The following is a 27,997-nucleotide window of genomic DNA, read 5'->3' on the forward strand; positions in this document are numbered from 1 at the left end:
AAATTATATCTTCAGTTAGCCTGTAGTACACATCAAATGCCTATCAGACACCCATGAACTGGATCCTTCCCTAAAGGAGTTCACAATGTCAGGACAGACTTGAGGGAGCAGTGGCAATGAAGTGAATATTCATAAGTAAATTATATGCACATCAAATGTTAGGTTTGTCATCTCATGAAAGAATCCTAAGATAAGCATATGTAGGTAATGACAATCCCATGTGTGTAGATAGTCCTGGTTAAGGAAATTCCCAAAGAGCACATCTTTTCACCAAGACAATGCACATAACCAAGAATTGATCATGGTTGTTAGGGAGTGAAAACAGGGAGAGGATTAAAGAGAAGAGCTGGAACTGTTCATGAAGCTAACATCCTACTAATGAGATTTGAATTTTGCTTCTAAATGTAGGAAAAGTTTGTGTCCTAATGACACAGATCCTCTTAAGCCAACTGTTCTAAATCTTTCTGTAGAGCTGGCCCTGTGTTTTCAGACCAGACAGCTGCATTCCTCCAATGTTAACAGTGATTAACCTATTAGAATGCAGCTTATGGTCATGGGTATGGCCTAAGTTAGCTGTAGAAATGTGATCTCCCCAACAATAGGCTTTAAACAATTTGGAAGTGCTCAAACAGATTTTATATGGTACTCTTTTCCTAGCAGAATTCAAGTCCTCATCCCCCCTAACTTCCCTGTCAATGAGATATCTGCTGAAGTTGCACTCTAATACTAAATGAGCGTTTTGTTGCAATGGGTTAGAATGAAGGTTATTCATTTTTCATCTGCACTTTATAAATTCACAGGCAAAAATTAAAATGTACTAAGGTTGCAAATGCTTTTTTGCTGACAACACCACACACTTGCACTGTGTGAGAACTTGCTAGTAATGTGCAGTAAGCTGTGACATACAGGGCTAGCCACTAGTTTAGTCTATGATATACAATAAAGTTGTCTCTATCATTTAGATATGTAAGATCAAATTCAGCTCTGCTGCATCTCCCACTTACATCAAAGGAGAATTTGGCCCTAGATAATTTAACCCATTCTCCCATCGTGATCATGCAGTATGTTTTGGTTAACTATCATGCAGTATGTTTTGGTTAACTATTTCCACCAACAGTTAAAAAAAACTGACTATTTAGCCTACAAGTGAAGCTACAGTCTCATTTTCAGACTAGTTTATGCCAACCTTGAGAGTAGATAAACTTTGCAGACAGACATCAATGGAGTTACACTATAACAGATGTTAATTAATCTCAAACAGTGAGAACTGCAAGAAAACTGAATATTTAACACACTGCATCATTAAAATAAATGACAGAAAGTATTACCTCCCGGTCATCAAATTCACAGTACTGCAAATCCCATAAAGCTGACAGTGTCCTCACACAAGCATAAGTGTTATTATATGAATCTTCACACACACAGTCTGGAAAACAATGCTGCAAAGCAACAGAGATTAAACAAAAAAGGAAGTAAGAAAGAATGTTCATGCTCGTGGTGAAACTGGAAGCAACAATTCTCTTGCCAGAACTGATACTTGCTAAAGGCAGGTGTAAGTAGTTCATGGACACTAGACAAAAAGCTGAATATTAAATGTTAAAAATCCCAGGCAGAGATTTATAGGACAAAAATACCCATTTTTCTAAAATTAGACAAGGTCACTATCTCAGGGAAATTTTTAAAATGGGAGATAAATACCAAGAAGCTGTCTTGTGAATTAATACACTAGCCCAGGAAATGAAAACAATACTCAATATCCTAAACAGGCTACTCAGACAGAGTGGGAATACAACCATAAAATGGAACATTACAGTTGGGTCTATTTACAGTAAGCATTAGTTTGACAGAATTACAGAAAATAGTATACTGCAGAATGTGGCTACCTATTTATTGGTTTCAAATCAACATCTGATTATGTCATGTGGCCACCATCTTTTCAATGGGATTCAGAGGCACTAGTTATTTAAAAAAAATCAAAGAGGCAGATATTCAGCAATTCAAAAAACATTCTACCCTGAACTGGACACGATGTATTCAGAAGAGGCCTAGTTCCTGCTATCCTGCAGATCAAAAAAATAGTAAAACACCTATTTTGGCACTGTTTATTGAGGAATTCATAAAACCAAAAATGTCATAAAAATTAATCTTGAAGTAACAATAGATATTGTGCATAAGTTGTGGTAGAGTATACTGCATTGCTTTCTTGTCCTTCAAGCCATGGCAAAGGAATTTCCAATGTTCTGAAGACATTAGAATTTTAAGAGGTATCAAGGAAAACTCGTTTGCAAAACTGGTTGTTGTAAGACTGGTGTTTGCAAAAATCAAAATCCAGATCCCCCACATCACTGGAAAACACAATTTCTATGCTACTAACGGGCCTTACTCTGAACTGAGGTTTTAGTTTCCGTAATTTCAGAAAACATTTACAAATAATTCACATGAATTCAGCTTTGCTTACAGTAACACCAGGTCCCAGTGCGGGGCACATAGGATCGCTGCTGTTATGACCTTCTCCTTGATACTCAATCAAGACATCTGATCTCCAGGTCACATTTTTGTCTCCTCTCTAAAACAGAAATAAAGTAGTAAACTTTACTGTGTTAGCTCTTCTGACAATGCTAGAAGTAAAAATCATGCATATATGAACTGGAAGTCACACTGAATCAAGACCCAAAAACTGATCAGTTGTTTAGGAAGTGGGTATTTTGTTTGATTTGGAGTGATAACAGTTCATATAAAAATTAACACTAACTGAAAGATTATGAACACTACAGAACAAGCTAGATTGCCAAATACCACCAAATTATAATCCAAAGTCTCCAGAAAAGGTTTTTATATAGCCTTTTGCTTTAGGGCAGTGGTCACCAACCAGTAGATCAGGATCTACCGGTAGATCTTGGAGCCTCTGACAGGTGGATCCTGACTGGTTTGGCCAGGAAGCTATCAAGCGCTGGCTGTTCAGTTGCTGTTCAGGATGTGGAAGGGAGATGAGGGGAGGTCAGGGTGTCCCTCCTCCCCCCATTTCTGTACCCTGTCTTCACAGAGAAGAGAAAATGTGTGTGTGGGGGGGCAGAGGTGTTGTCACTTTTTACTGCTTGCAAAGTGTGGTATTTTTGGTTTTTGACTGGTCTGTGAATTTCATAATTTTCATTTCTCTCTTATGCTTAAATTTAATTCTCTGGGTAGTGAGTTCTAAAATGCCTAACCTGTCATGGCTGGAGTAATTATCCCTGTGGTAATTGCTGCTCTTGGACATGGTTGGCACCTCCCTGTAGCCCCTGAGAAGGACAGCATGTGGAGACCCCCTGCTCTGCCTTTGCCAGCAGACACTTCTCCTGCAGCTCCCATTGATCAGTAATGGGGAACCACAACTAGTAGAAGCTGTGAGTGGTGGTGCCAGGGGACTAAGGCAGGCTCACCCCGTCGTAAAGCATTTCAGAATTTAAAAGCCAAACAGTACAACCCTCAAAACAGGAGTCATTATTAACAGCAGTGCAACTAGTCAAAGAAAAAGTTAGTTTATCCTCCCTTTAGGAGGGATTTTCCAAGTTTACTGGAATGTATCAGCACTGAAATGCTATACTTGCAATCACATGACTACATTCATTAAGCTAGAAGGGTTCTGTGTGAAAATGAGGGAGAGGAGATTCTGAATGCACATCTTCCTAACCCTGAAGGATAATCTGTGTCAGAGTAATCTGTAAAATTGATCAATTGTGAATCCTGAGTAAACTCTTACCAGTAATGGCAACAGTGACATCCCATCCATCTGTGTCTTATTTAAGTCAAACCCTGCGATATCCAAAATAGTGGGACCCAAATCAATGTTTGCAACAAGCATCTGCAAAATGGTAGGACGAAGTATTACTGACACTCAAAAAGATTGATGTTCACATTGAGACTAAACATTGACAGTTTAACAACAAGAAAGTCAGGTCCCTCTATAGAACAGAAAACTAGGGTGTTGCTAGACGCTTTTACAACATATATGCCAGGCAGTGTCTGATAACTATGAAAGAATTTGAAGACCTATATTATTGCACCTTCAGGTATAATCCTACCTTGTTTGTCTGGTTTGGTTTGATCCCTGGTCCTCGAACTAGCAATGGAACTTTAATGTCAAACTCATAGAGCTGCCGTTTGTCTATCGGCAACGAAAATTGTCCTAGAAAACATTATGAAGAGAAGAATTAGACACCATTTAATTGTGGCTTAGTTTTTAAAAACTGAACCTCATATCGCTTAGTCACTGGCTTTGATGAACAGTGACTTGTTTAAACAGGTCCTTTATCTTGATATTACATGTTCAGGCCCTCAGTCCATATTCACCCACAGATTTCCTTTATGTCAGAATGTTACTACAGTAACAGACTGACTGAACAAATTAGGCTATTTGTAAAACTTCAAACCTAACTACAAAAGACAGGGCAACTCTAAAATTGAGAAAGGAAAGAGGCGCTATAATGAAATTCACTGTAAAAATGCATTGGTAATTCAGAGCAGAAATGGAGGAAAAGTCTATATACATTACATAAAAGTCTATCATTACATTTTAGGCTCAGAACATCACATTATAAACTCTGTAGATGGGGGATGGCACTGTCGGATTGCAATCAATTCATTTAGCTTCATAGCACTGAGAAATACTGGTATTGTCTTCATTTCACAGATGTAAACAGGGATAGAAGCCAAGGAACTAAGATTTCATCAACAGTTTGTAGCAGAACAAAGGATAAGTATATTTACCTGTATGGAAGCCATTGTCTGAGGTATAAAAAATATAAGTGTTATCTAGCTCTCTGAGCAATTCCAGTTTCTTCACCAGTTTCTCTATCAGATCATCTACTGACAGTAGTGTTTGCCATCTATATAGGAGCAAAAATTGTTCCAAATTAAGTGTTTAGTATTAAATTGTGAATGGGCATTTATATTAAACTACAAATCAATTGGGACTTCTGTTATGTACGTAGGCATCTCACATCTATCACCATCTACTCTGAAAACAAACCAAATATATAGCAAGTTCCATTTTAATGTCTAAGCTGCAGTCATTTTAAAAGAGACACAGCCTTATGTTTAGTCTTATTCTGCTTTTACTCTGTAGTGCCTGAAAGGTCAAAATGCAGATTGCATTTAATCTTATCAAGAAGTAGCCATAGACCATTTCTAAAGTAATGCAAACTAGCATGTTAGTATCAGAGTGTTCTTTTGCAAGGTCACAACTTTATAAAAGCAGAACTAAAGTGTTCCTAAAAAGTATGGTCATGCTGATTTAATTTGTATTGTTGTCATACTCCCTTTTCTTCTCCCTCTTTCTGCCTTTTTCTCTTCAGCATCTGAGAAGTGACTTGTAGCTCACAAAAGCTTATGCTCCAATACCCTAATAAATGTATTAGTCTTTAAAGTGCCACTGGACTCCTTGTTGTTTTTGCTGAAACAAACTAACAAACATATTTTAAACAGTTTCTATAAGAAACTGAACAAAGTAGAGTAGCAAGGTATATCCACTTCTTTATATTCCTCCCACAGTTCCATGATCCATTAATTTTGAAGCCTGCAAAACCTCTCAAGCTACTGGCCATCTTCTCAGCAAGCAGATCTCATGATAGAAACAGTGATATGTTTAATTACAAGACTAGTACATCTTCACAAAGTGCTTAGATTCAGGTTAACCAGTCAGATTTTCTTCTTGGGTTCTGAGGTCTCCCAACATACATTCAGTATTTGATTTAACTGCATAATTTTACCTGCATGCCAGTAATGACTGTAAAACTAGCTCTGAGTCTCTCTTCTGCAAGATAGCAAATTTTACCCTGTCAACATGTCCAAAATAGTCCTATTGTTTAAAGTTTTGTTAGCACTTGTTTTGTAACTTATTATTAGAATTTAGCTTTATTTTCAGTCTTTGGTATAAAAAAAAAAGAGACTAAAAAGCTTATTTAATTTACACATTAGCTATGTCTTCATATTGTTAGAGAACAGCATTAGCTGCTGTTGCCATTTGTAATGCATCAGGAATTAGTAACTGAAAAGTGCCCAAAATCTCCTTCTACAGAGAGGCTATCCAAAAATCCTATAAGGATAACCATTATACAGATCAGCTCTGAAAACAGGTACGTAGCTATCTTCATGACGAGTGAACTCAAAGTAAGGTTGTACTGAGATTCTTCGACAGTGAATTGTGGAAGAACTGAGCTATCCTTCTGAGACAGAGGGGGAACTGTAAAAAGGCACTGGAGGACCATCAGAATTTAGCCTTCATCATCATTGAAAAGTGTACCACTTATCAGCCTAACAAAAAGGAGAACCTGGGCTCTACCTCACAGTTACAGTTATGCCAGCTAGCGCCAGCTGAAAGCACCATTCAACTTGGGTGAGAGGTGAGCCTGAGTATGGGAACAACACCTAGATGACAACTTCAGCTAACTTTGAAGATGACATATATGCCCAGGGGCAGCTCCGTAATGTTTTAGATACTCTTTCTTCCACCACCTCTAGTAACAAGTTCTTCTACTTGTTCATTTTTTACTTTAATTTGCATTCTAGAGAAAGTGCAGCTTAAAGAACCCTAGTTCCTAAGTTTCAATTATTTATACTTGTTTTTTTAGACAAAAAACTCCTCCATCCTATCTGAATTCAATGGGACTGCTCCAGGGAAAAGAACCTTTATTATTGACAACAATGTACAAAGAAGAGAGAACAGACTCAGATCTAAGGATAGTTGGCTAGAGGATCTAGACGGTAAGTTATTTTCTAATTTGTTAACGAAACACATTTCATATGAAAGTCATAGTAGGAATTCATTCTCTCAATGTCTTAAAAAAAACTAGATTAGATCATATTCTATCAATCTGTTCATTCTGTGTGTGGGAATAGATTTTACAGTCTCACACACTAGAAACAGTAAAAGAATGAACAAGACTTCCTATACCTCTGTATGATAAATGAGAGTAACAGGTAGATACAAGAACTATCTCTGGTCTAGCATATGAGTCTGCCTAGTGAAAAAGGTAGGGGGCATGACTCTACAGGCAGCATCCAAAGAACTGCTATAAGTAATTTAGCTCTTATGGTTAAACCTATTACACACTTCGAATAGCCTCATTTATTAGCCCCTGGTGCTTAGTCTTGTCAGCAATCTTATTAAATGTTCTCAAGCAGCAGTTCCTACCTTTTCCTAAAAGCATCATCTAGAAACTGTATTGAAGAATTAGTCATTGGAGTCTTTGCTTGTCTTATTAGCCAATGCTTGTTCTGAAAGAGAACACATGAAGATTAGCACAGAAACATAAAAACGAGTTGTAAAGTGTTAAAACTTTACAGAATTATTAATTGCAACAGCAATAATTTATGACTGAAGTATTAGTATTAGAATATCAGAGTAACCTGCTATTTTAATAACAGTTCAGGTGGGAGTTAGACCCAATCTTCTTCTTCAAGCTGTGACTTGAGAACTATGACTGCAGGACAGTGTAAATGTCTGCTCAGTTTGAGAAGGACTCCATCAGATATATTTATATGGTATTTAGGAGCAAGCCTCCCAGTTTGGGTCCACAGACTTCGGCTAGCAGGACTTGAACTAACATGCAGACATTGAAAGTCCTGCTACCAGATGTCTGCAGAAGTATTTGTTATTTTTTAACAGCAGTACAAGGCTGAGAATCACTACCAGCTGCAGCATAGATATACCCGCAGGGGGCAGAAGTGCCTGGGAATCACTTTAATGGACTAGGAAAGAGAACTGTTGAAGGAGCTCTGCCTGGTAAGATCTGGAAAGGATAGCTGTTGTCTGGGGAAGATTCTCTGGACTGAGACCAGTGATGAATCTCTCTCTACCTGTTGGAAAGCCAGGAAACAGTACTGCAGGGGAGTAGTGGAGAAATGCTAGAAGAGGCCTAAGAGATCACCACCACAATAAAAAAAAGCCTAGGATAGTGGAGCAGAGTATTTTGGGGCTTAAAAGGTTTTTTGACACGACCTATTAAAGGTGATGCCCAAAATCCCTGCACTGAAGAAAAAAACAAAAAAACAAAACAAATGACAACAGTCCCTGCAATCAGAACAGCGGGTAGACCCTGGTACAAGGCAAAAAAGGAGAAGACAGGCACTTTCAGCAGGAGACCATCAATGACCTTCCAAAGGGTAAAAGGATTTTTATAGCTTTTCACTTGGACTTAACACCCCAGAAGGGGAAGGCCTCCTGCTCTGACCAAAAGGTCAAACCACCTTTCCAGATAGACTATTTTTTCAGAGGAGAGAAATTGAGGAAGTAATCATGCATCTGACTGGGACAGGCAAGTCACACATTCAAGCAGTCAGAAACACCAATCAGAACTGTGCTAGTAGCTATACAAACACAGGAAGAAAATTAACCCCCAAAACTTCCTAAGTGAAGGGGATCCCCCCCAAAAAATCAAGTGTATAAAAGTCATGTATATTTACACTTTCAATTTTAAGGTGTAAAACAACAAGTAATCAAGTCTGCCAATCTTGGTTATCCCAATGTAAGCCTGAATTTGGCTTGAGCACGGTCTTCTCAGTGGTAGAACTTGGCCTTTGCAATTCACTTCCTTAATTTCACAGGCTGTTAGACAACCTAAATTCTTTGCAAAATACAGGACTATGTAGCACTTTAAAGACTAACAAGATGGTTTATTAGATGATGAGCTTTCGTGGGCCAGATCCACGGGTCTGGCCCACGAAAGCTCATCATCTAATAAACCATCTTGTTAGTCTTTAAAGTGCTACATAGTCCTGTATTTTGCTTCAGCTACACCAGACTAACAGGGCTACATTTATATTACTATTCTAAATTATTTGCATGAGTCATGTAAGTATGACTATTTCACTTCCCCATTTCTTCCACGCAGACTGGGGAGGGTTTGGTGCTGGGTAGAACTAATTAATCCAATTTGTCATTAAGTTCAATTGTGTGTAGCACTCGTATGCCTTAGTCAATTGTTCAGACTATTAATTTAAATTAAGCACCTACATGCTTGAGATTTACTCAAGCAAGAAAGATGACTTAGGATAACACCAAATACCCAGCCTGCAATTATAGTTGACCCAAGAGAATTAACAATTTATTAAGGAGCTGGAAGTAGTTTTTTCCTGCAATACGCTGTTCTTTCTAGTCTTCTCTCTCCAAACTAGTTATGAATTCAGGCCACATTTACAAGATTATTACTGAATTTAACTGTGCTTCAATTAGCCAATAGTGAGGCCTCATAACACCTTACTGCAAATTAAAGGAATAGACTATTATGGTTCTGCCAACAAGCATGACTGTTGAGGACCGCAAGTAGCTGTCTCAGTTCAGTCTGTAGCTGAGACTAGGCTATGTCTACACTACAGCCTATGCTGGCAAAATTTTTGTCACTCAGGGGCATGAATGTTCCACCCCTCCAAGCGACGTAAATTACACTGGCATAAACACTGATGGGCACAATGCTAGGTCAATGAGGTTGCAGCAGTGGGCTTTTTATGGCAACAGGAGAGCTCTCCCTCATCAGCATAGAGCGTCTTCATCAGATATACAGCAGCTTATAAACTGCATTGATACCACTGTACCACTACAGCACTGCATGTATAGCCATGGCCTAACATTTCCTTCCTCCACAGATGGGTAATCCTCAATACTTACAATTGGAAGTACTGTAAGCATCAAGTATTAAACATCTCTGTTTTTTCTTGTGCATTATGCTGCTATGCAGTCAAGTGCAGACACTTTTACCTTTGCTCTTCATAAGCAGTCAACTCCCACAATATTACCCAATCATTTCGGCTGTATTTTTAAGCTGATCGCTGTCCAGATAATCACTTCTATCTTATTATTTTTAAAGCACCTAACTACTGCAGTACCTAAATTTCAGATACAACTAAGGATCCTTTTATGGAAAAAAAAATGGAGATTCTGCTTCCTGGTTTAGATACTTAATTTAGGATAAGTCATTGTCTTCCTTTTCTATTCATGCCCCCACCACTATCATAGGACTTGCAAAAAACTGAGTTGTATATCATGCTTTCAACTGACTGCAAACTTAACTTTCTAATCTCTTCAAGCAAAGAGTTCCATGATCTACAGCCTGTTATCCGTTTGCCCTGGTCTCCATCAGTCACAATAGCTCCAGTGCACACAGATGTCACTGGGTTGCAAACAGGAAGGCAGTCTGAGTTTCCATCTAGCCTCCTAACCATATTCTGATTTGGTTCAAGATCTTGGTCTAGATCTCAAACCAAATCAGAACTGAAAGCGTATCTTGGCCAAATAAAGCCTCAAGAAGGCATCAAGATGTCTTATTAGCTGCAATTTGTGTGACTTCTTCCTCAAGCCACAGGTAGAATAAGCTGTGAACATCTGGTATGGAGCTGACCACGTGAATTACTTTGGCTAGCTTTTCAGATAAGAATACTACAATCTCTTAGCTAAAGTGAAAATAATTTGTCCCACTCATTATCCATGTATTTTATAACAACTACTAATTCAGTGAGTCTGACCAAAACTGCAAACTACCTTAATAACTGAAAAGCAAATATTCAAGGAGGTCAGGTCGTTGCTCACTTTCTTCAACTGTTTTCGTCTTACCCCTGGTTTGACTCCTACTGAAATAATTGCTTCCCACTTACATTAACTTCATGTGCTGTGACACCCGGATGGTGCCACTATGTCTGCTTATGTGCTGAAGGGATGATAAAACTTGATGTCAACAGCATTTAGTGGCATTGAGACCTGTGATTCATGACTTAACCAAGAGGCCTTCTAACTAGCTTGATAAAAATTGAGGACTAGGGACAGTTTTGCATTAAAAAGGGAGCAATATGAGTTTCTATGTTAGAGATAGCAGGGCTCATCAATATCCACTTCGAGTGGGCACTTGACAAAGCAACTTAAGGCATTTCCTCGATGTGAAACCTATTTAAGGTGCCACTCTAACTGAACAAGCTGGCAGGCTCTGGAAGCATATCATAAGAGCTTATAAGTGAGTGCAAGACATTCTACCAGAATAAACTTCTTAATGGTTTGGAAGATGAAGGTGAAATTTCAGTAAACTTAGTAACAATCATAATTTCTATTCTACTGTATAAATTCACTCAAAAATTGTAATACAAAAGTATGTAGAGATGAGTGTTTATTTTTGAAGGTTAGCATAACCAGTTTCCTATCACCAATAAGATTAGAAAAAATCAAGTTTTTAAAATGATTGTGATCTTAATCTCAGATGCCCCCCATCAGATTTTTTCCACATAAGAATTGAAAGATTAGATCACAATCCTTTAAAAAAAAATGCCAAAAATAGATGAGCAACAGCATAACATTAACCCATTCTTCTCACAACTTCTACTTCAATGTTATACATGCAAGTTAGACTGATCTAATTATTGCCCCCAATTAATGTAGTTATTATTTGGATTCTTGTAAATAATCTTACCTTTCCGTGAATGTTAAAATTGCTGTTTCTAGGTGCACTGACATTTTGGAAGCTCTTTTTATATTGAGGAGCAGGTATCCAGGGAGAGTGTGGTGCTGGAGTGGAGATCATCATGAAGAAAGGTTCAAAGTTAGATTTATATTCCAAGAAATCCAAGGACATGTTAGCCTGCATACACAAAGTTAGTGGTTTAACAACTCTCCAACACCAGTCATAATAAATTCTAATGTTAAACTGAGAAAACAGTCCAAAAAGTTAAGACTAGAAGAGTATGAATATAAGTAGTACTTGCACTCTATTTTACAATCTCAATTGTACTTCTACAAGTATTTGAAGTAGCAACTTACGGTAAATCAAACCCAAGTGTCGGAGTTATTTATAAAGCCTATTTCAACATAAGAGGTCTTTTGTCCCTCACACCTCTAATTGCCAGTATGCCTTGGACCTTCATGTCATTCAGACCTGGAGAGCTTGATGTAAAGAATAACTCAGATGTATTATCTTGTTCTGTTGACAGAGCTCACTTTCAAACTCTGCCTTCGCTGACATTTTTATTCATATTGTCAAGTACAATTCCATTTCATACCCTTCCTAAATCTTTCTACATTTCAGGGGATGTAGGATGCAGACCTTGTATGTCAGATAGGAATCTAGCAGTTTGACTGTCTTCTGAGAACTTTCTGCTGGTCAAGGTTTCAATCCCTGCTCTACTGCTGCCAACTTAATTGTTATGGCCAATCCCATAAAGCAATAGGGTATAGCTTGAAGCTTCTTTCACTTGTGCTGCTCCATTTGATGTCCATCACCTAGCCACTCATTGGAATACTGCTTGTTCACTTAGCCTACACAGGACAGCAATTCTCACTATTCCTTTCAGCCCATTATTGTAGCCTTCCCTTTGCCAATTTTTAGAACTAATCTTTGTACGTGCACAGTTACCACATATCTCAGTTCTTCCCTATTCTAGTCTCATGTTTTCCCCTTCTGCCTGATTAATCACCCTGGTCTGGAGTAGGGATGTTAAATTGCAGTTATCTGACTAATAGTAGACTGTAGTCGATTCAAATTTGTTAAGGACTGCTCTGCAGAGATGCAGCCAGGTTAGATCCAGGAGCCAGCTTGAGCCAGGACAGAGTAGTTCAAACTTGTGCTGGCTCAGGGAGCTGCTCCAGCACCAGCCCATTTGCAATGGCCAGGGGTGGCCGTGGCCAGGGCCTGCTGCTGGTACAGTCCTTGTGCATGGCCAGCCCAGGCTGCCATGAATATGAGCTGCTTGGCGGCAGCAGCCCCTGTCTGCAGAGGGGCCCAGTTCCCTGCTGGGACCTCTGCGGACAAGGGCTGCTGCTGGAGCAGCCTCTGCCCATGACAAGACTCTTACAGCAGCCTCCTCTAACCCCCACTAGCTGCCTCTTAATACGCCAGTCAAGCTTATCAGGTAGTTAAATTCATCAGGTAGTTGACTACTTGCTAATATCCCTACTCTGAAGTGCTCTCTATTCTGCCTCTGAAGCAACGGACTCTTAAGAAAGCTATATAAATAGATGGCTTTTCTAAAATGGACAATAAGCAATTACAATCAATTATAGATTTTGTGGCTCACTGGTAATAAACCTGTATCACCTGCCTCCCACACAGAGCTTTCTCAAGCTGCTTGCTGTTCAATTAGCAGCCTATAGGACCAATGAAAGAGACAGTTCTTATACATAACAAGTGCTTCATTTTGCCTCTATACTGCCTGCCATATTAGCTTCTGTCAAACAGGCAAATACTGAAGCTATTGACAGAAGACTGGTGTTTGGCAGTTTGGTGCTACAGGTGACCATGTTAATAAATTGTCTTCTATGCAGGTCAGGACATTTCAAAATCCTCTGATATCTATGTAGTCAAGTGCTCGTTTGTAAGTCCAGAGTCCCTATTGTTTAATGGCCAAAAACAGCAAGCACCAACATTTAAGCCTTTTTCAGAATCGCTAACAGAGACAAGGTTAATTTGAAATATTTAATGTTAAATCACTAGCTATCTAGAGAAGAGAGCTTTCCTGCCCTGCTATACATTCTCAGGACAGTTCTCTATCGATACTGTGGTAAAATACTATATACATATTGAGTATCTTTGGTATTTCTAAACTGCATATCACTTTGGTAAATAAAGTATAGATAGAAATGATGTGAACGTGTACCCGTGTACACATTTAACTGATGAGCCTGGGCTCATAGTCACTGTGAGGGTTAACCACACAGTACCAGTTCCCGCAGAGCAGCCTGCTCCCCTCCTCCCACACACTGCTACTGCCTCTCACACAGAGGCAGCAGCACGTGGAAGGCGGTCAAGGCAGGGGTTGGTAGGGAGCTGGCTTGTAAACCAGTTCCCACAGAGCTGCCTCTACTACCACCTCCCCAAGAGACATCAGCGCAGGGGAAGTGGCGGAAGTAGGATCCTGTAGAAAAGCCATCTCCCTGTTAGCATCACCCTCCTCCTGCCCCTCTGTGTGTAAACGTGAAAGTTTCAGCAGTTACATGTTAACAAAAATAAACACATTGTAACATCCCTAATAGGTAGGAACTGAAGTACAAGTCAAATAAAAACCTTCCATTCAGTTACACCACGTGAAGGCAGACAACTAAAAAGTGACACATTTTGTAAGTTCTTGAATACAAATGCTAAAAGTCTGAACACCAAGATGGATGACCCTGAATACCTGGTATTAAATGAAGATACTGATATAAAAGGCATCACAGAAATCTAGTGGAATGACAAAAATCAATGGGACATGGCAAAAAAAAAAATGGAAGAGTAGATTGTGTTGGTGGGGGAGTGGCACTATGAGTCAAATATAATTAAAATCTTAAGTAAAAATCACACTCTCCCTCAGAATCTCCATGGAAGAAGTTCCATTCTTGACTAATAAGAGTCTAGTAGAAGGAGTATACTACTGATCACCTGATCAGGATGGTGATGGTCATTGTGAAAGTCTCAGAGAGATTAGACAGACTATAAATATATAAAATTAAATAATAATGCACCATTTCAGCTATCCCCATATTAATTAGGTACGTCACCAAGACCGAATGCAGAGATAATGTTTCTGGAGCAGCTAGTCCTGGAATCCACAAGGGAGAAGCAGATCTTACTTAGTTCTAACTCTTTGACCAGATTCTGTTGTGAATATAACAGAACTACTCAGTAATAGCAACCATAATACAATAAAGGCTACATTATCTTGCACTGAACCAACTGGAAAGCTCTATAAACCAGCACTTCTAATCTTCACAGACAGTCTAGTTGACATGAGGTCAGCAGGTGGTATGTAACTTCTCACTTAAATCAGTCTTTGTGCCAGATGACTGGAGGATAGCTAATGTGGCACCAAATTTTTTTAAGACTGCATAGGAGATCCTGCAACCTCAGGCTGGAAAGCCTAATTTCAGTACCAGACAAATAGTTAAGCTACCAAAAAGAACAGAATTATCAGACACAGATGAACACAAGTTGTTGGGAAAGAGTCGACACTGCTTTTGTAACGGAAAAGCATGCCTCAGTCTCTTAAAATTCTTTGAGGGAGAATGGAGAGGAGTAAATAACAGTGCCCCCCAGAGATCTTTACAGGAGCCGATGCTATTCAACATATTAGTAAATGAGCTGTAAAAAGGAGTGAGTAAACAATAAAGTGGCAAAGATTGCAGATGATACAAAAGTTATTTAAGATAGTAAAGTCCAAAAGAAGATTGCAAAGAGTTAGAGAGTTCACAAAACTGGGTGTCTGGGCAAGAAAATGGCAGACAAAATTCAGTATTGGTAAGTGAGAAGTACTTGCATATTGAAAAACAATCCCAAAAACACATATCAAATCACTCAAGTAAGATCTTGGAGTTAATGTGGCTAATTCTCTGAGAGCATCTGCTTAGTATGCAGCAGCAGTCAAAAAACCTAAACACAATGTCAGGATGCACCAGGAAGGGGATAAGATAGTAAACATCACAATACCCCTATATAAATCTCCTGGACACCCGCTAAGGATGTTAGATATAATTTAATTTAATAACTGTGTAACCTCAAAGATTTTGTGCGGTTACATGATTATTCGATGGTCTGGGGGTCCCTCCCAGCGCAGATGGGCTCCTCCCTCTGTATCAGAGGCAGCAGTGCTGAGCGGCAACAGCTTTTGTCTGTAGAGGGCCCAAGCTCCTCAGAAACGGGGCTGCTCCAGCATCCCATCTGCCTCCTCCCACACTGCTGCCTCTGTATCAGAGGCAGCAAGGGAGGGAGGAAGGAAGGGGGAAAAAAGAGAGAAGGGGAAGCGTATGTAGTCATTAGGATTAACGGATAAGTCCAGGCTTATTGGTTAATCATTTACACAACTATACGCCAACATCCCTACCACCCACACTTTGAATATTCTTTGCAGTGCTGATCACCCCATAAAAATATATTTATATTTATGGGATATGAATGGTTAACTGATGGGGGCTGGAGTGACTCCTGGGCTGCTCCAGTTCCATGGAGCCAGGCACGGGCGATGGGCAGGGGATACCGCTGCTCCAGTTCAGCTGGGCTGGAGCTGTCCCCCTCCCATCCCGTTTAATCAGTTAACCAGCTAAACAATTAATACACATACAGCATTACATACATATACATAAAATGGAAAAGCTTCAGAGAAGTGCAGCAAAAATTATTAAGGGTATGTACGGACAGCTTATCTATGAAAAGAGATTAAAATGACTGGGACTGTTCAACTTGGAAAAGAGATGACAAAGGGAGAACATGATAGAGATCTAGAAAATTGTAAGTGGCGCAAAGAAAACGAATAAAGAAATGTTGCTTGCTCCCTCATAATACAAGAAACAGAAGTCACCCAATGAAATTAATAGGCAAAAGGCACAAAACAAACAAAAGGAAACACTTCTTCACAGAAGGCACAGTCCACTGTGGAACTTGTTCCCAAGAGATGTTGTGAAGGCCAGAAGTATTACTCTGGTAAAAAAAAAAAAGTAGATACGTTCAGGAGAACAGGTTCATCAATGGCTATTAGCCAAAATGGTCAAGGTATATCAAAGCCTTTGACTGCCAGAATCTAGGACTGGCATGACAGGAAATGGATCACTTGATAGTTTCCCTGCTCTGTTCATTCCCTTTGAAACATCTGGAATTGGCCTCTGTCTGAAGACAGGATAATGGGCTAATTGGACCATTGGTTTCACCAGGATGACCATTCTTAAGTTCTTATGCTAAACAGCTGTTTGTCGAAACCACATATCTAGGTATACTGTAACATACAAAAACAAATGAGAGTTAAGTAAAAACTCAGGCTACGTCTAGACTACATGCCTCTGTCGCCAGAGGCATGTAGATTAGGCTATCAGACATAGTAAAATGAAGCGGCGATTTAAATAATCGCCGCTTCATTTAAATTTACATGGCTGCCGTGCTGAGCCGACAAACAGCTGATGAGCTGTTTGTCGGCTCAGCGCGATAGTCTGGACACGCGGGTGGCGACATCAAAGGTATTTGTCGACCACCCAGGTAAACCTCATCCCAGGAGGCTTACCTGGGTGGTCGACAAATACCTTTGATGTCGCCACCCGCGTGTCCAGACTATCGCGCTGAGCCGACAAACAGCTGATCAGCTGTTTGTCGGCTCAGCACGGCAGCCATGTAAATTTAAATGAAGCGGCGATTATTTAAATCGCCGCTTCATTTTACTATGTCTGGTAGCCTAATCTACATGCCTCTGCCGACAGAGGCATGTAGTCTAGATGTACCCTTCATTACAACTGTTTGCTCAAATGCCGCATATTCTCATAGATCTTAAGCCAAATTGCCATTTCACAGGTTGGTAGCCTGAAGTACTTGTTCTAAATGGAAGTCAGTGACCTACCAATCACCAGTATTTTGGCCAAGAACTCTGAACTACCACTGAAGTCAGCGTTCACCAGCAGATCTGGCCATTGGCTAGCAGGTATTTAACCTAATTTCATCTTCCTATATTTGCATATACAAGCTTGCCTTTTTTAAACAAAAGCTGGAATCTTGTTTCACTGGTTATGCACAAAGTAATAAAACACCAACATTAGGCAATATCCATTCAGAAATACAACCAGGCATAAGGTAGTGTTTGGTCACAAATGGAACAGTTAGTGCAGCTGTTCTGATATTTCTTACCAGTACATCTGTGAGGTAATCTACACTGTAGTTCTCACCATGCCTTCGTGCTTTTCCATTTACTGAAAGAGTGTAATTATAGTACTTTGAATTTTTTTCCTATGAAAGAGGGGAAAAAGGTATCACTTATATCGAAAGATAAAAATCTGTTTCACTGATCACTTTACATAAACCAAGTTGTCTGCAAATATTTGTCAAACATGCTTTTATCATCAAGCAATGTGTCCTATTTAAGTATCTGCAGTATGTGCGCTGCAAAAAGCTTACAGGTTTTGTCTTTCATAAAACCAAAATGCTTTTACACTATAATAATACAAGCTTTTCTTTATTGAAGTTTGGTTTTCAGATACTTCTCTTCACTTAAAAGAACTCATCATTAACATTAGAAGCTTCCATACAAAGCTGAGAAAATGAAACATTAAGAAGGAAAGAATTTCCTCTTTTTTTAAAACAGGAACATGCAAAAAACAGACCAGTTCTTCTATTCAGCACAATTAAGCTAGATTTATTTTTGTAAAGTATCTACAACTAACTATTTAATAGGAGCTACCACATACCAAAGCATACCAAAAACTCCATCCAGGAGGAACGTGGCCTATTCCCCCTGCATCTTCGGCTCCATACTGAAAAGAAAAAGAAAGTGACCCATTAGAGTGTCAGATGTGACTGGAATAGAAGCTATCTTTAGTGGAGGTTTAAGTGCATTTCTGGCTGCTGTGGAAGAAAACAAAGACCCAGTTCTAATCACAAACACACACTGACTTGCTCGACACACAAATCCTCCTACATTAAAAGGTTGCAAAGTCAAGCAATATCAGATGTATTAATTTTATCCCCTTCTAAATCCAAACTGTGCAATGAACTATACAAAGGTCCTGCAGAAAATATACCAGCATTATGTTGTCATGTTAAAGACTATGCATAATCAAATGCACATATAGTATAAACCTTAACTCTGTTATTGCCTAACTTTTGAATGCTCGACTTTGCAAAATGTTCTTTTAATTAAGTAGTTTCTAAGTTTTAATTAAAAGGGAAAAGTTAGTTGTATGCAATTTAACAGCTCCCTTCAACCACAATATGCATGTAGTGGAATCTAAATGGTAGGGAATTCTGCATGGCTCTCCTTTTCTTCTCATCCTTGCCAGAAGAAGGAACTCATGTCCATGTACTGCTATGGTAGGGGAAAACTCTAATTACAGAAGCCCAGCTCTCCTACATCCCGAATATAATCCTTAAATCCTAGTACCCCTGAAGTAGAGTACTAAACTCTTAAAACTATTGGTTTTCTCAAGACTACCTGTTAAATGAATTCTGATATTTTGGCCAAATTAGGCTGAGAAAAGTTAGGTTGCATGTCTTATTTCTTCCATTCCCTTAACAATTCTGAGAATTTTTGTCATAAAAAAATAAAATAAGATTTTTAAATATTATAAGTTTTTTTAAACTACAAAAATAAGGACTAAGACTTTATTTCACAAAGTTATCTTCAGTATAAGCAATTCAGGAGTGTCACATCCAATATAAGTAAGGTATACCTCATTCAAATACTTCCCAGCATAAAATGTTTGATAGCCACACATGGACTTGAGGAGAGCTGGGAAGGTATACGGTTCCTGTATCTTCTGCCATGATTTGCTACTGCAGTTTCCCTCCAGAGTGTTATTGACAACATGATGATTATGTGGGTACTTTCCTGTTAAGATGCTAGCTCTGCTGGGACAGCACAATGCACTGGGCACATACTGGAACACAGAATGGAAAAAAGTAAGTTGTAAATCGAATCTTTGAAAAAAAAATCTAGTTTTTAGACAATAGCAAAAGACATTAAAAGTTATGCAGATAAGTCACTCACATCACATCATTGAAAGTAATCTATTTAGGCATACAGAAGTACAACACAAATATTTCTTTAATATTAGAGATTGCATCTGGAATTAGGTTTATATTTTCTGTTGCGTTTACAATTTGGAAAATGTATGTTATACAACAGGCAGCATCAGTTATTTGAGAATGAATATTTGTTTAATTTTTACTTATTGTAACAATTCCAATAAACAAAAATGGAGAACTGTTAATCAATTTTCAAACCTGTAAAGAGGTAAATCTGACAGATTTCTTTATTAGCTTATTGATAAACCTTTCCAAACATATTTTTAATTTTGTTTTGTTGCACTGGTAACTTGCAATGAATATTTTTAGGAAGCAAAACGTTCCATCTCAGGCTCAAAATCTGAAATGGGTTAATTGATGTTGGGTTCTATTCATCCCTTACAACAGGAATGAAACTGGTCCCTTGTATTCACCATATTTTTAAGAAGTTGAAGCTAAACCTACTTCAGAGCCAAGTTAGAGTTTTTTTTTTTAAATATCATTATAACCTCAGGTATTTAAATTACAATAGCTTCAATAAATACATGCCTCTGAAAGTTACAGAAGTCAATGTCAACACTTACTGCATTTGAGAAGCTTATCCCCATCTCTGCAATGAGGGCACTGGTTTTCTTTAGTGGTGTCTGTAACAGAGGGAGTACATAGTACAATGAGCTAATAACATCTGGATACCGAGACGCTGATGTGCTATCAGCAAGTTGATTTTCATTTGAGGCAACTGCAAGTTGATTTTCATTTGAGGTGTTTACAGAGTACTGAGCAGCACAGTATTTAGGCACTGGCAAGATAAAAACCAATGCCTCCATTTCTTTACAGTGAAACTTCAAATACTACATCTAAACTGCAAAGCTAAAGTTATCAAAATTCTTGGTTTACTTTTTGAAAATTTTGACAGAATTCTTCTATTAAATAATTACTAGTGGGCTATGTCTAGTGCTTACTATACTTGCCAACTTCTCTCTCTGTAGCTTTTGCGGTCAGAGAGCATGAGAGTGTGATGATGTCATTTGGTCGCCTGGTAGGAAAAACTTTTTTATATATAGAGAGAGTAAGATATTCTATTTAATGTTTCCTCATTCAAATGAATTGACTAGATATAATTTTTTAGTAAGAATTATGATCTTTGTTTTAAAAATGACCCTTTTCATCCTGGAACCAGACTGCTACAATCTCAGTGTGAATTGATTCCTCATATGAAATTAGTGAAGCAGTCTTTCGAGATGGTCAAGACTCATTAAAACCAACCAGCCCAGGCGTAATATTTACTTCCTCCCCCACTCTCCCCCCCCCCCCCCCCCGGAAAGAAAATCCTGACATTTTACTCTATCAAAATAGGTACTCAAACTGGAGCAAGTAGAATTTAAAGAGTAGAATAAAATGAGTCTTCGGGGATCTTTGAAATAAATGTGCTTTAAGTAACTAACATTTATAGTTTAAGTTGTGGCAACTGATAAGTCAGAGGACTTATTTCTGCTTTAATAAAGATCCCTTCAATGGACATAGTGACGCACTCAACATCTCAAGTGAAAAATTACATACAGATAGGATAAGTGACCCTGCGTGCTAAACACTAAATACATAGCAAAATCATGTGTGTATTGGTGCTGGTCAGTTTAAGACAATCAATTACATGTTTACTACAGAAAAATAAAGTTAAAACTAATGAATCCATGCTTGTCTCATGCCAGGGCAAGGTTTAAAGAACAGAATCAATCCTGGTCATAAATTCATCCTCAGCCCAATAAGGAGGGGAAATTCAAATTACTGTACTTCTATTGTTAACATTTAGCACTGTGAACTAGGGAGAGGGAAACGATTTTCTTCATTGCTCGACTAGTGTGAGGGGGTGGGGGAGAGAAGCTAGGAAAAATTATGAAGAGTCAAGGATTTTTTCAAGGGTTTAATCCAAAACACTGTGAACAAGAATTCCTTCATGATCAATCTCTTGAACATGGATAATTAAGTGTAAAAGTTCTGAATGCCCTAATTCTCTTGCAAAAAAGCACAATATACATTTTACTTCATTTTTTTCTTGCGAACAGAGGGAATGTGCACACCAAAATGAACTATGTTGCCTTTCTGATAAACTTTCTCAACATCTGCTGTACAATTAACCCTTCATGATGGAGCTGAATGAACCATACCTAAGCCACGCTTGCAATAACCCAATGAAGCACGGCTTCATGAAGGCATTGGCGGAACTAAGAGCCACTTACACACCAACCTGGCTGACCCGACGGACTGTCTAGAGAAGAGCTGACACTCAGTCTGTCTCATAAAGCAGCGCCCAAGCCAAACACCAATCTATCGGTCAGGGACGCTGCGCGGCCCTTCTCCTTACGTGAAAGGCGACATCCCGCCCCCAGACTCGCACCCGAGGGAGCGGAGGAAGTGGCACCGCTTCCAAACACCTGTTTTGCAGCGACATACCCTCTTCATGATGGCCTGGGCTGAAGACGCTTTTCGCAGGAGCCCCGCGGCCAAAGCGGCCCTGGGTACCGGAGAGATCTTTCCCCGCCCCTGCACCCGAAGAGGCGTCTGCCCCGCGGAGCCCCGCACAGCGCCCCTCACCCCGGGTCAGGCCAGGAGCACACGCTGCCGCGCCCAGTGGGGCTGCCTCACCCGCCCGTGACAGCCGGGGCAGCACCCCCCCCCCCAATCCCAGGCCCAGGCGTGGGGCCGGGCCCCAAGGCGCGCTGCGCCCCGGCGGCAGGGAAGCCGGTTACCATGCCGCCCAGGCAGACATCCTGGTCATCGGTGAGGATCAGCACCACGTTGGGCTTCTGCGCCCCGCGGGCCCCGTCCGCCTGCGCGCGGCTCAGCACCAGCAGCGCGGCCAGCGCCAGCCCCCGCAGCGCGGCAGTGGGAGACATCGCGCAGGAGCCGAGCGCGGCAGACTCCGTCCCGCGGCTGCCCCAGACAAGCGCAGAGCGAAACCGACTGGAGCAGCGCCCCGCCCCCGGCATATGACCAGGCAGAGCAGCAGGCGCTGTCACGTGACCGCGAAGGCTTCAGCTGCGGCCTTGGCCGCGAGGGGAGCAGATTGCCCCGCCCCCAGCTTCGCTTCCACCCTCCTCAGCCAGCCCCGCCCCAGTCTCACTCCCATCCACTCAGCCCAGCCCCTGCCTCCTCAGCCAGCCCCGCCCCCAGCCTCACTCCCATCCACTCAGCCAGCCCCGCCCCCAGCCTCACTCCCATCCACTCAGCCCAGCCCCGCCCCCAGCCTCACTCCCATCCACTCAGCCCAGCCCCTGCCTCCTTAGCCAGCCCCGCCCCAGCCTCACTCCCAACCACTCAGCCAGCCCCTGCCTCCTCAGCCAGCCCCGCCCCCAGCCTCACTCCCATCCACTCAGCCCAGCTCCGCCCCCAGCCTCACTCCCATCCACTCAGCCCAGCCCCTGCCTCCTTAGCCAGCCCCGCCCCAGCCTCACTCCCATCCACTCAGCCAGCCCCTGCCTCACTTCAGTCCCCTTTTGAACATGCAAGGCTCTGCATTCAGCATGTGGAGTGGAAATACATCAGCTACACAAAGAAACTTGCAAAGATCCAAAAAAACATCATCTTATTCAAGTGCAAACAGACAGACATCATGGCTACGTCTGCAGTGGCATGATTTTCCGGAAAAGCTTCAAACGGAACAGTTCTCCGTTATAAGTATTTCCGGAAAAAGTGCGTCTACATTGGCATGATGCTTTTCCGGAAAAGCACTTTTTCCGGAAAAGCGTCTGTGCCAATGTAAACGCGCTTTTCCGCAAAAAAGCCCCGATCGTCATTTTTGCGATCGGGGCTTTTTTGCGGAAAAGAAATCTGTGCTGTCTACACTGGCCCTTTTCCGGAACAGTTTTCCGGAAAAGGACTTTTGCCCGAACGGGAGCAGCATAGTTTTTCCAGAAAAGCACTAATGATTTTACAGTAGATCGTCAGTGCTTTTCCGGAAATTCAAGGGGCCAGTGTAGACAGCTGGCAAGTTATTCCGGAAAAGCAGATGATTTTTCCGGAATAAGTGGCCAGTGTAGACACAGCCCAGAGGTAATGGACTGAGGGTGAATAACAATCTACCTACCCACAGACTACAGCCAGAGATTATGCCACCTTCTCTCAAAGAAACTCAGAACCACCTAATCAGCATACGATACAACAAACCGAAGAAAATCAAGGAAGAGCTCTCAACATTAGAAACTCTCATAGTAAACCAAGCTTCCACACACACTTCCTCTTGGCCAGACTTTATCAAAACCCAGCAAGGCACCTACAAGGATTATTTCATCACCCTTCAGAAGAAAAAGGAAAAATAACTGTGCAAACTCCTACACACCTCAAGATCTCTCATTCCCAGTACTTTCAACTCATCTAGCAATATTATCAACCGTTCCAAACACACTCTTCGCCTGGCAGAGGAATCTGTCCTGTCTCAAGGACTCTCCTTCTCCCACCACCACAAATATGATTCAGTTCTGTGGAGATCTGGAAACCTATTTTTGCCAGCTTTGCCTAAAGCAGTGGTCACCAACCAGTATATGGTACATCTTGGAGCCTCTGACAGATGATCCTGACTAGTTTGGCTGGGAGGCTATCAAGGGCTGGCCCTGCTTTTTGTGCAGGGTGGGGGAGATAGTGGCAAGAGGGTGCTGATATCACTCTGTCCTCCTCCCCTGTACCCCATCTTCATATAGTGAGGAGGGCATGGCCTTGGCGAAGGAGTGGGGCAGGGACAGGGCCTCGGAGAAGTGGCAGAGCCCGGGTATTTGGGTTTGAGGTAGATCCTGGACTGAGTTAAATTCAAAAAGTGATTTTGTGCTTAAAAAGGTTGGAGACCACTGGATTACAAGCTACCAGGAACACCAACCCTAATGACACCACTGCAGACCTGGTCACAGAGCTCTGCGACTTTGTCCTCACTCACAACTATTTCTGATTCATAGACAATTTATATCTTCAAGTCAGCGGCACAGCCTTGGGCATCGCATGGCCCCACAATATGCCAATATCTTTATGGCTGACCTTGAACAACGTTTCCTCAGCTCTCCCCCTCTAGCACCTTTACTTATGCTACATGGATGACATCTTCATCATATGGACACATGAGAAAGAGACCCTTGAAGAATTTCACAGGGATTTCAACAACTTCTACCCCACCATCAACCTCAGCCTGGATCAGTCCACATGAAAGATCCATATCCTTGACACTACAGTACAATTACATGACAGACACATTTCCACCACCTTATACCTGAAGCCTACTGACTGCTACACTTACCTTCATGCCTTTAGCTTCCATCCAAGATGCATTTCTCAATCTATTGTTTATAGCCAAACCCTAAGATACAACTGGATTTGCTCCAATCCCACAGACAGAGACAAACACCTACATGATCTATATAGAACATTCTTAAAATTGAAATACCCACCCGGAGAAGTGAAAAAACAGATCAACAGAGCCAGAAGAGTACCCAGACATGAACTATTCCAAGACAGGCCAAGGAGGGGAAACAACAGAATACCACTTGTCATCACCTACAGCCTACAACTTAAATCCCTCTGAAGCATTATCAGCAATCTACAACCTATCCTGGAAAATGACCCCTCACTCTCACAGGCCTTGGGGGAAAGGCCAATCCTCGCCTACAGACAACACCCTAACCTCAAACAAATTCTTTCCAATAACCATGCCACACATCTCTATCATAATCTTCCAGGAACCCACCCGTGCAATCAGCCCCAGTGCCAACTCTGTCCACACAGCTACCCCAGCAATTTCATCACTAGACCCAACCACATCAGCCACCAACTCAGAGGCTCATTTAACTGCACATCCACTAATGTGATCTATGCCATCAAATGCCAGCAATGCCCCTGTGCCATGTATATTGGCCAAACTGGACAGTCTCTACGGGAAATAATTAATAGATACAAATCAGATATCTGAAAAGGCAACTCCCAGAAACTTGTTGGAGAACATTTCAACCTGCCTGGGCTCTCATTAATGAATCTCTAAGACACCACATTGTTTCAGGCCAATTCCACAAGCCAAATACACAGGGAATCCTTGAAACTTAACTTCATTTACAGGTATGGGTCCTATCACAAAGGTATGAATAAAGACATTACCTGTCTAGAAGGCTACCTTCTACATCCTAATGACTTAAAAAAACAAATAATGGGTACGTAAGAACAATTTCATAGAATCGTAGAGTCATAGAATACTAGAACTGTAAGGGACCTTGAGAGGTCATTGAGTCCAGTCACCTGCCCTCATGGCAGGCCCCAGTACTGTCTAGACGAATGTTTCCCAGTTTTATTTGGCCACGGAACCCTTTAAAAAATAAAACTGTGGGGGGAAACTGGTTGACCAAAAAAAAAAAAAAAGCCAGCCTGCACCTAAGACTGCGGTGGCTGCTTGAAAATGGCGGCCCCGGGCGGCTCTGGGGGTAGGGAGGGAATGATTGGGTTCTCACAGAACCCTTACTTTCACTTCACGGAATCCCGGGGTTCCACGGAGCACTATTTGGGAAACACTGGTCTAGACCATCCCTCACAGATGTCTATCTAACCTGCTCTTAAATATCTCCAGAAATGGCGATTCCACAACCTCCCTACACAACTTATTCCCCTGTTTAACCACCTGGACAGGAAGTTTTTCCTAATGTCCAAACTAAACCTCCCTTGCTGCAATTTAAGCCCATTGCTGCTTGTCCTATCCTCAGAGGCCAAGGAGAACAATTTTTCTTCGTCCTCCTTGTGACACTCTTTTAGATACCTGAAAACTGTTCTCATGTCCCCTCTCAGTCTTCTCCTTTCCAAGCTAAACAAGCACAATTCTTTCAGTCTTCCTTCATAGCTCATGTCTAGACCCTTAATCATTCTTGTTGCTCTTCTCTGGATCTTCTCCAATTTCTCCACATCTTTACTGAAATGTGCTAAGAACTGGACACAATACTCCAACTGAGGCCTAATCAGGAGAGCAGAGTGGAAGAATGACTTCTCGTGTCTTGCTCACAACACTCCTGTTAATGCATCCCAGAATCATGTTTGCTCGTTTTTCAACAGTATCACAGTGTTGACTCACACTCTCTATCAGCTTCATGTAACAGGAATACTCTAATTGACTCCTCCCCCCCCCTTTTCCCTTCCTTCTCTTCCCCCTTCCCCTCTTTATTTTGGAACTGGACCTTTAATAACTCTATTCATCTGAAGAAGTGGGTTGTGCCCATGAAAGCTCATGAGATCATCTACATGTTTTGTTAGTCTTTAAGGTGTTGCTAGACTGTTGTTTTTTAAGTTTTTCCAGTTACAGACTAACTCAGCTACCCCTCTGAAGCTTTCCATCACCTCAGCCAGTACCTGCTTCCTTAGCTGGCCCTGCCCCCAGCCTCTCATCCATCCCATCAGCCAGCTCCACCTCAGCCTCCCTCCTATCCCCTCAGCCAGCCCCTGCCTCCTCAGCCAGCCCTGCCCCAAGTCTCACTCCATCCCCTCAGCCAGTCCTTGCCTCTTCAGTCAGCCCTGTCCCTCTCCCACCCTGCCTGACCCCACATCACACCCAGCCAATCAACCTGGCCAGCCCAGGTGAAGTCTACTCATTCACCTGCCATATTTCTGTCCCCAAACTATCCCACCCACCACCACTGCTCTTCTCATAGATGGCTTCCAGATGCAACATGTAGCCCTGGGATTACTCAAAGTGCAGGACCTACAACAGCCATCCCAAACAGACGTATGGATGGGGCAGCTTTGGCCTGGGTTCCTGACATATACTCCTTCAGACATAGGGTGACCAAGTGTTCTGATTTTATAGGGACAGATCCGATATTTGGGCCTTTGTTTTATGCATGTGCCTATTATCCCCACCACTGTCCTGATTTTGCACACTTGCTATCTGATCACCCTATTCAGAGCTTGGGACTCTGTTTAGGCAGCCCTGTCTTATGTACCCACATTTGGTGTCACCCTGCTGGGACGTGATCAAAAAAGGATGTAAGTCCAGCACATCCACCACAGAGCCAGTAATTGCCTCTACAGCATCACTATACTTTGCACTGTTGACGCTCCATGCTTCAGGCCCACACAGCCATTTGTGCATACTAGGTAAAGCTAGTAGCTGGCCTGTACTGAGCCAGTGGATCTTTTTCATAAGGATAACACCATATGCCGGCCTGGGATGCTGGGATTTCTCTCTTTGTCCCCAGGTATTCACCTTGTGACTTACTGTCTGATATGTTGCGTTCCAATGGTTCCAATTCAAGTAAAATAGTAGCTGTGAGAGTTCATCTCTAATTTTTCTGCCTGGTTCAGAGTTTTATAATGCTACTCCTCAGTGCAGTATCTGACACATTACATTTAAAACAATAAAAATAGCAAAGTCCCTAATGGATGTCATGGAATCTCTGACTTCTCTTTTGAGGGTAAAAAAATTGTTCATGGCAGATTATTATTTTTATTTTTTGGGTTAATTGATTTTTGTTTCTCAATTTTGGTCTTATTTGCTTGTTGTTTTAAATTTTGTTATAATACCCAAA

General features: G+C 41.3%; 1 protein-coding gene across 1 annotated transcript in view; it reads right to left on the reverse strand.

Annotated features, from left to right (window-relative positions):
* Positions 1-22,532, reverse strand: part of GNS (glucosamine (N-acetyl)-6-sulfatase) — a 34,379-nt gene extending 11,847 nt beyond the window's left edge. The window contains exons 1-12 of the mRNA XM_075931046.1: positions 22,208-22,532; positions 20,045-20,104; positions 19,127-19,333; positions 18,146-18,211; positions 17,589-17,687; positions 11,430-11,597; positions 7,172-7,254; positions 4,747-4,865; positions 4,062-4,165; positions 3,740-3,841; positions 2,459-2,566; positions 1,329-1,439 (exon numbers count right to left, since the gene is read on the reverse strand). Coding sequence (XP_075787161.1) covers positions 1,329-1,439; positions 2,459-2,566; positions 3,740-3,841; positions 4,062-4,165; positions 4,747-4,865; positions 7,172-7,254; positions 11,430-11,597; positions 17,589-17,687; positions 18,146-18,211; positions 19,127-19,333; positions 20,045-20,104; positions 22,208-22,447 — 1,467 coding nt within the window. The 5' untranslated portion in view covers positions 22,448-22,532. The remainder of the gene's footprint in view (positions 1-1,328; positions 1,440-2,458; positions 2,567-3,739; positions 3,842-4,061; positions 4,166-4,746; positions 4,866-7,171; positions 7,255-11,429; positions 11,598-17,588; positions 17,688-18,145; positions 18,212-19,126; positions 19,334-20,044; positions 20,105-22,207) is intronic.
* Positions 22,533-27,997: the final 5,465 nt, after the last annotated feature.

This window comes from Pelodiscus sinensis, chromosome 1 (genome assembly GCF_049634645.1).
Source record: "Pelodiscus sinensis isolate JC-2024 chromosome 1, ASM4963464v1, whole genome shotgun sequence".
Lineage (NCBI taxonomy): Eukaryota > Metazoa > Chordata > Testudines > Trionychidae > Pelodiscus > Pelodiscus sinensis.